We start from the raw sequence: 11,108 nt of genomic DNA on the forward strand, positions 1-11,108 counted from the left end.
CTGTTTCTTGTGAATAAATAAATAAAATCTTTGGAAAAAAATTCTATTTTTAAGTAACGTCTATATCTAGTGTGGGGCTCAAACATACAATCCTGAGGTCAAGAGTTGCATGTCCACTGACTGAGCCGGCTGGGCACCCCCTTGGCAGTTTAAATATGGGCAGAGCGAGGGTTGGGTAAGGCCAGACAGACTCCAGGGCCAGGCTGGGTCAGGAAGGGCCCGGAAACACGGCTGAGTTGAAGGAGGGCTTCTCCCTGACCTGATGGAAGCCAGAGTGGACTTCAGAGCGGGGTGGCGGTGAGAGTGACCCTAACTCTCTCCTGTTGCCCTGCAGGTCTGGAGGACCGGCCCAGCTCAGGCTCCTGGGGCACCGGCGACCAGAACAGCTCGTCCTTTGACCCCAGCCGGGTAAGGAGCCTCTGTGAGGCCCGAGACCGGGGTTTCCCTTCTCTGGGGTGCGGAGTGTATGGGAAACTGAGGCTCACAGGGGGAAGTCAGAGGCCAACCTGGTCTCCTGGGGCCATGGGCCCAGGGACGTGGATTCGGGCCCTGACTCGGGCACTCACGGGCACGGCTGCCTCCTGGAGCTCGTCCCCCCAGCACCTCTCAGAGCCATCTGCCTCCACAGACCTATGGTGACGGCACACACTTCAGCGAGCCCCACGGCAGTCTCTCTTCATCCACATTCCTGGGCCCGGGGCTTGGAGGTGAGTGTCCGCGCGGCACCGTCCCCCCCCTCATGCTCCCCTGCGGTCCTCCAGGTGCGGCCAGAGTGCTCAGGGCACCTGTGCTTCAGCGGATTCTCCCAGAGCAGAGGGTGTGGGTGGCTGTGGCCTGCTGCCCATGGGAGAGCGGCCTCAGGAGTCCTGGCAACTTAAGGAGGTGGTCAGAGCCGGGCTGGGCCCTTCTGGGGCCGGCCGCGGAAGTCAGGATTCAGGCAGGTCTGGGCTTGACTCCCTCCCACTGGGACCCAGGTGGGGACTGTCCCTGCTGGAGCCTCGGTGTCCGACTGGGGGACTGGGGCCCTCACAGCACTTTCCATGTGGCGGGTCATGAGGCCTCGCCCAGCTTCTGGGGCCCCGCAGCCTCGCCCACCTGCAGACGGGCCCACTGAGGCTCAGCACGAAGGGACCTGTGCAGGGCTCCCTGGCTTGTGGGAGCTAGCGGAGGCTCAGCCTCGGGGACCATGAGGGCCCACATGAATGGGTGGCTGTGAGAGTCCCCGGGACCGGGTGCACGGTGGGAGCTGGACAGGCAAGCGTGGTGCCCGGGAAGGGAGGGGGGAAGGGCAGCATCCAGAGACAGCCTGTGTGATGGGAGTTTGTGCCCATTTCGCAGACCGGGAGGGTGAAGGCCAGCCCCGCGTGTGGCCTGGGGTGGCCTGTGCACCTGCAGGGACTCCAGTTACTTCTGCCTGTTCCTTCCTCCTCCTGCTTCCTGATGTGGGCAGTTTCCCACGGCCAGGCCTGGTCAGCAAGGCCCAGAGCCCAGCTGGGTCCCCGGCCCGCCATGTGGCACCCAGGCCCACCCGGCGAGCTGGCGGGGAGGTGGGCACAGTGCAGGCCTCCCAGGGCTTCATGCTGTGGCCCCCAGCCTGGTCTGGCTCCCCAGCTCTCATCCCACCTGACGTGCAGGCCCGGCGCATGGGTTTAGCTACCTTCTCTGTGCTCACAGGGTTCCCTCGCAGTACCTCCATTTCCTCTCCTTGCCACCCTCATCCTGCTCCTCAGGAGGCCCCTATTTGGTGCCTGCTGTATGCAGGGCCTGAACCCCAACACCCGTTCTTGCAGGGGGAGCTGAGAGTCTGGGAGGGGAAGCCACCTTCCTGGGCCGAGCCCAGAGCTGTGGCTGGGCGGGCCAGCCTTGCTTCACATGCTGACCCCGGGAGGAAGGAAGCGCAGGCTCCACACCCCCTGCCCCACCCCCACCGCATTTACTCCCTGGACCGGGGCAACCCCCCCCCACACACCCCGCCCCCTGCCTCTGGCCTCCAGGCCTGGTTTGCTGATCTTCCACGGGCCCAGCATCGTCTGCCCTGAGGGATCATCGGGGGGCAGGACTGTGGGCACAGCCTCTGGAGCCCTGCCCCCCCAGTCCCCAGCAGCACCTGCTCCAAGAGTTTGTCCAAAATTGTAATTTTATGCTAAGGAAACTGGGAGATTTTTTTCGCCTAGCTCAAGAGTAATTCCAGTTAGCTGTCCGAGCATCTGAATTTTTCTCTCACGTCCAGGCTGGTAACGGTCCACCCTCAGTGGACACCAGCACCCGGCTGAAGACTGATTGAGCCAGGGACTCTGCTTTAGGGGAGGCTAGATCCAGGCGTTCGTCTGCACTGGTGCTGCTGGGCAGTCTCTGTCCCCACAGCCCCAGGTCTTGCCTGCCCACATGGGGGAAGGGCCCCCTCTCATCCGGGGACGTCACGTGCTCGTTGATGAGCTAACGACTGGCTGGGTGCTGAACCTCACAGGTGCACAGGACTCCCAGCCTGTCCCTGGAACCTAGCCCCCTGGGAGCTGATGCCTCATGACTGTGAATGGAGGAAGGGAAGGGCAGTGGGGGCGCTGGTGGTGTGCTGAATCCTCTGAAGGTCATCTTGGGACAGTGTCTGTCCCAACCCCTGCTTGTCCCCCAGGCTGACGGGGAGACCAGCATCCCACCGAAGTTCTCCGGGTGTTGTGCAGAGAGAGCACGCCCACTGTATGCAGGCGTGTGCCTGGCGCTGGGGCAGCCTGTTGGGACAGGCCACCCCCGGGGTCAGCTCCTAGCAAGTCTTTCCTCCTCCAGGCAAGGGCAGCGAGCGGAGCACATACACCGGCTTCGGGAGAGATGCAGGTGTTGGCGGCTTGAGTCAGGTGAGGTCCGCGTCTGAGGCCAGGGCCCTGGGTCTGCTGGTGCTGGATAGTGAGGTGAGGGGCGGCAGTCACTTGTCTGCCCCACCACCTTTACCCCTGGGGTTGTCGTCTGATCTGCAGAGGGTTCCCTGGCTGAGCCAAGTGCTGGTCACCTGCAGCAGGACCGCGCCCTGGGCCAGCCCAGCTGGGTGTGGACGGGGCAAGGGGAATGCTGGGGAGGCCACAGCCCCCGCCCCATGGCTCCCAGACCTGGGGTCCGGGCTGGGGGTTGCCATGCACAGCTGGAGGAGTCTGAGAGACACGTGCCCACCCCCGAGTGGCAGATAGGGACACGGAGGCCAGCCTGGTAGCTCTAAGGCCTTGTCCCCACTACCCTCAGGCTGGCCCTAGGGTCCCCTGGCCTCCTGGGCAGCCCACCCCACAGGCACCCAGCACAGCTGACCCAGCCGAGAGGCCAGGGTGGGGTGGGCGGGTGGACAATGGCCAGCCACCGTGGTCCCCTGCCTGTGACTCCTCAGTGCAGCTAGGCCTCGTCCCAGGAGGTGCCACCTGTTTGCACGCTGGGTCATACCCAGAGCAGAGCCCTCGGGGCATCCCCTCTGTCTCCACAACGCCCATACCCATTTTACAGATGGGCAGGCTGAGGTATGGGGCTGCCATTTGCTCGAGCTGCAGAACTGGCTTGAACTCCAGTTGCTTCTGCTCTTGAGGAAAGGAAGCCTCTTCAGATTAAAACATGCAGAATTAAACCATCGGGTTTTGCATGTTGAGCCTCCTTGGAGTGGGGGCTGCAGGGTTGTTGGCAACAGTTTTGTTTCTCAGTCTTTATTCAGGAAAAGAACCGTGTGGCTTGGGGCCGGTCGCATCTTAGAGGAACATCCTGAGCAGGGCAGGCAGGGAGCTCCCGCTGAGGGTCCCCGTCGCCCCTCATGAGGGTCTGAGCAGCCCCCGCCTTCGCGCCAGCATGTTTGCCAGCAGAGCTGGCCCGGGAGCCAGGGCTGGGCCGGGTGCCAGCCCCGGCCTCCTGACCATCTCCCCCTCTCGTCCCCCAGGCTGGCTTCCTGCCCAGCGAGCTGGCCCTCGGCAGCCCCGGGCCACTGTCCCCTTCAGGCGCCAAGGGCAGCTCCCAGTATTACTCCTACCCCGGCCACCCTCGGCGGAGAGCCGCGGAGAGCGGACTGGGTGAGTGGGGGGCCCGGGGCGGGGGGGGGCCCGTCTGGACAGCTGGAGCGCAGGCTGCTGGGGGGGGCAGGCGGTTCGCCAAGAGAGGAGCAGATGCCCTCCTCGGTGCCGCGTTCCACAGGGTCGCTGCTGCCCAGCGCCGGGCAGAGGGGTACTAGGTCAGGGTCACGTGAGCCCCTGGCTGTGGCGTCCCTGCCGACAGGCGGGTCGTAACCTGTGTCGTGTGTGCCCATCCGGACGCGCCTCGCTGGGTGCCTGCTGTTGGCACTGCCGTGCCGTGACTCACGCCTGACGCGGGTTTGCCCCACTGGATCGTCACGGCCTTTCTCACACTTGGGAACACCGGCCGGCACCACTGACCCTGTGCGGGGGCGTTTTAGAGGGCAGTGTCAGCCACAGGACGCAGAATTGCGGAAACCAGGGCGCTCGATAGTCCACGAGGACTCTGGTCTCCAGAACCGGAGGCGGGTGTTGCACGGTCCCCCTCCGCCGGGTCACGCGTGTTGGCGACTCAGGCTGTCCCTGTTGGCCGCGCGTCTGAGTGGCTACAGGAGCCCGGCGGGTCAAGATTTAGGGTCCCTGAGTTGAGCAAGGAGGGGGACTGCATAGGACCCAGGGCGGGGAGGCGTGACTGTGGGAGCGTGGGGAGGGACGCCCCGCTGCAGACCCCACCCCAGTTCCAAACACCCCCAGACCTGTACAGATGGGCCTGGAACCGCACTTCAGTCATTTCACTACCTGGAAAGCTCGGCGGCCTCTCTCCGCCACCGCCTCTCCCCGCGTCCCTGGCTGGGTAGGGTGGGAGCCAGGCAGACCCCGCTCGCTCACTCGTCTTGCTCCTCACAGACACGCAGCCCAAGAAGGTCCGGAAGGTGCCGCCAGGTCTCCCATCCTCAGTGAGTTGTGGGTCGGAGTGGGGTCCCACAAGCCAAGTGCCCAGGCTCGGGGGCCCTCTCCGTGGGGTTACACAGCGTGTCATGGGGGGAGGGGGCATTTCTGCCCTGAGGCTGTCACTCTGACGCAGCCGGTTCCCACAGGCTCTAGCTCAGATCCCTCCTGTAGGAGAGTCCGATGTTCTTTGTGGCCAAGGCACCTTGGGAATGGTGTGAGGGGGCCCTGGCAGCGGGAGTGGGTTGGGGGCGCCCTGGGGGTCCGGGTTCACGGGGTGCCAGCTGGGCCGGGCGGGGCTCACTGTGCCATGCTCCGGCGATTTGCTGGGGTCCCCGGCTCGGCCACCGCCCTCTCCGCCCGGCCTCCTGCGCCGGCCCCCGCGGGCTGACCCATGGTGCAGCAGGCCTCAGGGTCCAGGTCAGGGCTGGCACTGTGCTCTGCGGCTGGGAGGTGCGGGTGAGGCTCTTTGAGGGTCTGGTGCGTGAGGTCATCGACCCCCTGCTTCCCCATCTGAGTCCCCACCCCAGTCCACTGGAACATCAGAGCTGAGCACCCCGGAGCCTGACTGAGCCATGGCCACTCTCCCTCCTTCTGCTCTGTGCCAGGGCAGGCATTGCCAGCTGATCCCGGCACTTTCCTGCTGGCCTGGCCTCAGCTCCAGGCAGCGCCAGCCGATCAAAGTTGCCATGATCCTAGAACTGCCTGCCATCTTGCTGGCGGGCTGTTCCCCCAGGGCCCTGCCTCTGCAGCCCGCACGTCTTCTGTGATCAGGGCTGGGGCCTTGGGGGCTTCCAGGACAGGGAACAAGGAAGAAGGGCTGGGGGCATCGCAGATGGACTCTGGCGGATCAGGAAGGGTTGGCTGGATGAAGGAGGGGGAAAGCATTCTTGGTAGGGGGTCCAGTCTGCAAAGGCCTCAGGTACCAGAGGCTGGAACTTGGGGCGGGAGGCCGGACGGCAGGTGGAGGGTGGAGAAGGAGCAGGGAAAGGCCGCTAGAGCCTTGAGTGCTGGCCCAGGGCAAGGGTTGGAGCGGCACAGGGTGATGGGGTGGCGGCTGGAGGGCAAGGACTGGGGACGGGGTTCTCCCCGTCTCACTCGACCCCTCCTGCCTGACCGCATCTGCCCGTCTGCAGGTGTACCCGTCCAGCTCGGGGGACGACTATGGCAGGGACACCGCCGCCTATCCGTCTGCTAAGACCCCCAGCAGCGCCTATCCCCCCCCCTTCTACATGGCAGGTGTGTGGGGGCTCACCTGAGACGGTGGGGGCTCCGGGTCCCTCGGCAACCCCCCCTCACCATCTGCTCCTCCACAGACGGCGGCCTGCACCCTTCGGCCGAGCTCTGGAGTCCCTCGGGCCAGGCAGGCTTTGGGCCCATGCTGGGTGGGGGCTCGTCGCCCCTGCCCCTTCCGCCCGGTGGTGGCAGCTCCGTGGGGACTGGCGGCGGCGGTGGGTTTGGCAGCCTGCACCAGCACGAGCGCATGGTAGGCCCGCGTGATGGGTGCGGGCAGGGCTGGGCGTGTGGGCAGCGCCCCCGGCAGATCCCCCGTGACCCCATCCCCATCCACAGGGCTACCAGCTGCACGGGACAGAGGTGAACGGCGGCCTCCCGGCAGTGTCCACCTTCTCCGCCGCCCCCACAGCCGCCTATGGTGGTGTCTCCAGCCACACGCCCCCCGTCAGCGGGGCCGACAGCCTCATGGGTACTGGCTCTCTTCACCCCGCTTCCAGATGGGGCCCCTCCAAGCTCGAAGCCTGGCTGGGTGCAGGAGCCGGGCCCCCGTGACTCACGTCCTTCCTCTCCTGGGCCTGCCCCGCACATGAACTCAGGCTCCTTGGGCCACACCTCTGATGTTTGGAAATGGCCCTTTGAAGAATGGCTCCTCAGTTTACATCTGGGGAAACTGAGGCTCCAAGGAAAATGGTTCACGTGGGTCCTGCTACCTACCTGCCTGTCCCCAGAGCCTCTGTGGTGGCAGGGGGCAGGACTCCAGGCCGTTAACCAAAATCAGGGGCTGCCCAGTGCTGGGTGGGGGCCTCCGTGCTCGGCAGCCAAACACAGACGGGAGCTCCTGGGGGCGGGCGATGCCCCTTCCCTGAGGTTGGGCTTCACCTCTCTCCACCCCCCAGGCTCCCGCGGGACAACTGCCGGCAGCTCTGGGGACGCCCTTGGGAAGGCATTGGCCTCGGTGAGGCGTGGGACACGGCGGTGGCAGGGGTGGCTGGGCTGGTGAGCCCCAGAGGCCGGTCCCTGACTGGTGGCCCCGTGTCTCTTCTCATCCCTTTTGCAGATCTACTCCCCGGATCACTCAAGCAATAACTTCTCCTCCAGCCCCTCGACCCCCGTGGGCTCCCCACAGGGCCTAGCAGGTCTGGGGGGGGGGGTTGCTGGGGAGGGGTGGGGGCTACATCTGGCACGTGCAGCCCTCAGTGGGTGGAGAGCTGGAGGGACCTCGGCTTATGGTTCCCATGGGCATCCAGGGAAGGCTCTCTGGAGGAGGTGGTCTCCAGGACAGTCCATTTTCTGTGAACAGTGAGGGGCAGGTGGGATCTCACAGGGCCGGGCAGAGGGTGCAAGAGTCAGAGTAACAGGCCTGGACTCCCCAGTGTGGACAGGTTGGCATTTGTCCACTCGGTACGTGATAGGCACCAGTTGCATGCCTTGGGTTTGGCTTTGCCAAGGGGGCCAGGTCCTCCTGTCCTCAAGAAGACCTACCTGGGGGTCAGCTCGTGGTGAGGTTCCTGGAAGGCCGGGTAGTTTTATAGACACCCCGCAGGGCCTCACCTCTGCAGCGGGAGTCCTCAGGGACGCTCGCCTCGCCCTGGCCCGTGCAGGGCCCCCGGGGTGAACCTCTGCCCAGCTCTGGTTCCAGCTGCTGGTACGGCAGACTGGCCCCTGGGGCACCTACCACGTGTGCTGCTGGGCTGCCTTCCCCGTAGAACGTGGGGCGTCGATTTTGGAGCCGGGAACCTGTCTGCTGGGTGGGTTCCCAGTAACCACCTGGCTGGCCTGGCCAGGGCTGAGTTTCTGTCGGCCCTGCGGGCGTGGGGGCCCCCGTGTGGCCAGCCCAGGCATCTCAGGCCCCTGGCCCACTCCCCACCCAGCCTCTCTCTCGGTCTCTGAGTCCGGCTGCTCGGACACCCAGCCTCAGGTGCCCCTGCTGACGCGCCACCTACCCCTTCCAGGGACGTCGCAGTGGCCCCGACCCGGAGCCCCTGGTGCCTTATCGCCTAGCTACGATGGGGGTCTCCACAGCCTGGTGAGCTTCCTGCCCCAGCCTTCCGGGGCCGGGGGGGGCTGTCTCTCATGGGTGCGTGTGGCTGGGAGGGGGGGGTGCCCCCTCGTGGGAGCGCCCCGGGAGGCGGGGCACGGTACACGTGGGTATAATACTCACGTGGACCCTGGGGTGGGGGAGGTGGCCTGTGAGAGCGAGCGGCTCAGCGTGTCTTCTGTGGCCAGTTTACAAAACTTGGAAACTGTGGCCCTTAAGAGCCATTAGGCCCCTGTGACTGGTGGAATTTACAGGTCAGACCCTTTGACGGTCCATTTGTCGGGCATCAGGTCCAGAGCTGTCGCCGTGGCGTTAGCGAGGGCGCACGTTGTATGCAGGGTCCCAGAGGCCCAAGCCCTTGACCGCCTACCCCCTCTGCCCCGCAGCAGAACAAGATGGAGGACCACCTGGACGAGGCCATCCACGTGCTGCGCAGCCATGCGGTGGGCACCGCGGCGGATGTGCACGGGCTGCTGCCTGGCCACGGAGCTCTGGCCTCCGGCTTTGCCGGCCCCGTCATGTCACTGGGTGGGCGACACACTGGCCTGGTGAGTGCCGTTTGAGGGTGGGCTGGGCAGGGGGTCAGGGCGGCACAGCCCTGACAAGCCCACTCTGCTGTACGCAGGTGGGAGGCGGCCCCTCGGAAGACAGCCTTGCGGGCAGTGGCAGCCTCATGCACAACCACGTAGCCCTCCCCAGCCAGCCCAGCACCCTCCCTGACCTTGCTCGGCCACCGGACTCCTACAGTGGTAAGCCTCAGTGTTGGGGCCCGGGAAGGGGTGGCTGACACCTCGGGGCCACCTGTGCCCTGATCCCCTGTGCAGAGCCTGGCTCATGCGTGGCGTGCCCCGAAACGATGTTCCTCCTCTGGAAAGCGGTGACCTGGGGCTCATCCCAGAGGGACTGAGAGCTGCCAGGCGCTGGGGTGGGTCCCTCACTGTACACAGCATCTCTTCATCCTGCACTGGGAAGCCCTTTGGGGGGCCAGCGAAGTCAGCCTGTCGGATCCTTCCTGAAGGGCGGTAGGGACCCTCACTCGTCACTTGTTCAGCGGCTTAGTTCATGCCGCGCAGCCAGCCTCCGCGTGTTTAGCACCAGCTGTGTGCTTGGGGCTCCTGTAGGCCCGTGGGCAATAAACTGGGAATTAAAAAGCCCCGTCCCTGGGGGGTGACCCACAGGGGGCTAAATGCAGCAGGAACGGGGTTAGGGGAAAGTGGGGAGGGGTGCAGGGGTACTTGCAGTTGTAAAGATGATGGCAGGGCAAGATTGTGCCACTTGGGCAGAGCTGGGGAGGAACAGAAACGTCTCAGACCCCCTGGGTGATGCTTGTGGAGGGGCCCTGGGGCAGGACCGTGCCTGATGTGCTGGAGAAGTAACGAGGAGCCCTGAGTTGGGTAAGAGGCGGGTGGTGAGGTCAGAGAGGTGACCGGGCAAGTCCTGCAGGGCCCTGTGGACGCGGAAGGACCCGGGCTTTGACCCAGAGGGGCCTGGGAGCCTTGGAGGGCTGCCCCCAGAGCAGGGACCTGCCAGACTGTGCCCACAGGCGCCCCCTGGCGGCAGCAGGGAGAGGGCGACCGGACCGTGTATGGCACCGGAAGCCGCGGGTGGAGGGAACTGCTGGTCCAGGAAGGGGGGTGGGGTGGGGGGCGAGCTCTGGATCCTGAAGGCAGATACCCCACGGGCTTTGCAGACGTGGAAGTGGTGGTGGGACGCGGGTCTGGAGTTCAGGGAGGGTGCCGTCCAGGCATCCTGGGCACTTGGTGGAGCTCAGAGCCAGGTCCGCGGGCAGGGTCACTAGGCAGAGCGAGTGGACAGAGCCCCAGCCTGAGCATTGTGCCGCCTGGATGGGGGGGCTTCGGAGGTGTCAGGAGCTGTGTCAGGCTCCTGAGGTGAGGACCCACTGGAGCAGCATATGGGGTCAGGCTGGTGGCTGGTGGCTGGTGGCTGTGGCGATGAATTTTCCTGGAAAAGACCAAGGAGGTGACAGCACTTTGCACGAGGCTGGAGGGAGGAGGTGGGGATGGGCCAGTGAGGGTCTCGTGGTCACCAGTCCCAGGGGTGCGAACACGGACTCTGCCACCGTGGGGGCAACCACGGCCGGAGACGGTGCGGGGACTCTTCTGCCTGGTCTCTGCCGTGTGCATGGCACTGATACTGCCTGGTGTCCCGAGCCCCCAGGAGCCCCCCGTGCACCCCACGTTAGGGCAGGTTCTCCTGTTCTGCCCAGGGGCCCTCCCCATCCCAGCCTCCCCACACCCCTCAAAACCCGCTTTGAGTTTGACAGCCAGCGATGCTCTGTGTTTCTTGATTTTTACCACTTTATGCAGGGGTCTCTCTGGGATACGTACAGTCGTCATGACTCAGGGGCGCTCCTGGCATTGGGTGGGGCTGGGGTGCGAATTGACCTCTCACAGTGCCCAGGACGCCCTGATGTCCGTGCTGTGGGATGGGGGTTCCCTGAGCTGAATCTCTTATCCCAGCTTCTCCCCCTCCCCTGCCTTCCCCTGCCCTCCCCTCCGCTGCCCCCCTAGTTCATCTGTTGCTGAGCCCGGGCCCCATTGCCGGTGCAGGTTTTGCTATCACCGAGTGTCGAGTTGCAGCATTGCTGTGCTGTGTACCTTCAGACCCTGTATTTCATGACGTGGTTTTGGGCTTTTGTAAAATTGGCATCTGGCTGGCATGTTGGGGCTGAGGATGGACCCTGGCCCTGATGTGGGACGTTAGGTTGTTTCCAACTGTCTGCTTTTGTGCTAGGTGCTCTCTGGAACGTTCTGGAACATGTCTCCAGAGTGTGCACCAGAGTTTCTCGGGTGTGATTCCAGGTTGTGGGGTTTGGAGGTATGCACGTGTCCACCTTCCCCAGAGAATGCCGGACTGTCCCAAAGTGGCCATGCCAACTTCCTCCCACAGGC

The 11,108-nt window shown here is 64.9% G+C and overlaps 1 protein-coding gene across 16 annotated transcripts in view; it reads left to right on the forward strand.

Annotated features, from left to right (window-relative positions):
* Positions 1–11,108, forward strand: part of TCF3 (transcription factor 3) — a 32,934-nt gene that overhangs the window by 17,340 nt on the left and 4,486 nt on the right. For 15 of the 16 annotated variants that reach the window (XM_025861155.1, XM_025861157.1, XM_025861158.1 and 12 more), the window contains exons 4-16: positions 335–408; positions 629–707; positions 2,785–2,852; positions 3,905–4,034; positions 4,881–4,930; positions 6,059–6,161; positions 6,239–6,408; positions 6,495–6,627; positions 7,055–7,113; positions 7,216–7,294; positions 8,111–8,184; positions 8,583–8,744; positions 8,822–8,945. In XM_025861155.1, the coding sequence (XP_025716940.1) occupies positions 335–408; positions 629–707; positions 2,785–2,852; positions 3,905–4,034; positions 4,881–4,930; positions 6,059–6,161; positions 6,239–6,408; positions 6,495–6,627; positions 7,055–7,113; positions 7,216–7,294; positions 8,111–8,184; positions 8,583–8,744; positions 8,822–8,945 (1,305 nt within the window). The remainder of the gene's footprint in view (positions 1–334; positions 409–628; positions 708–2,784; positions 2,853–3,904; positions 4,035–4,880; positions 4,931–6,058; positions 6,162–6,238; positions 6,409–6,494; positions 6,628–7,054; positions 7,114–7,215; positions 7,295–8,110; positions 8,185–8,582; positions 8,745–8,821; positions 8,946–11,108) is intronic. The other variant, XM_025861156.1, reaches the window with a different exon arrangement.

This window comes from Callorhinus ursinus, unplaced genomic scaffold (genome assembly GCF_003265705.2).
Source record: "Callorhinus ursinus isolate GAN/ISIS: 27379988/994484 unplaced genomic scaffold, GSC_fseal_2.0 scaffold77, whole genome shotgun sequence".
NCBI classification, from domain to species: domain Eukaryota; kingdom Metazoa; phylum Chordata; class Mammalia; order Carnivora; family Otariidae; genus Callorhinus; species Callorhinus ursinus.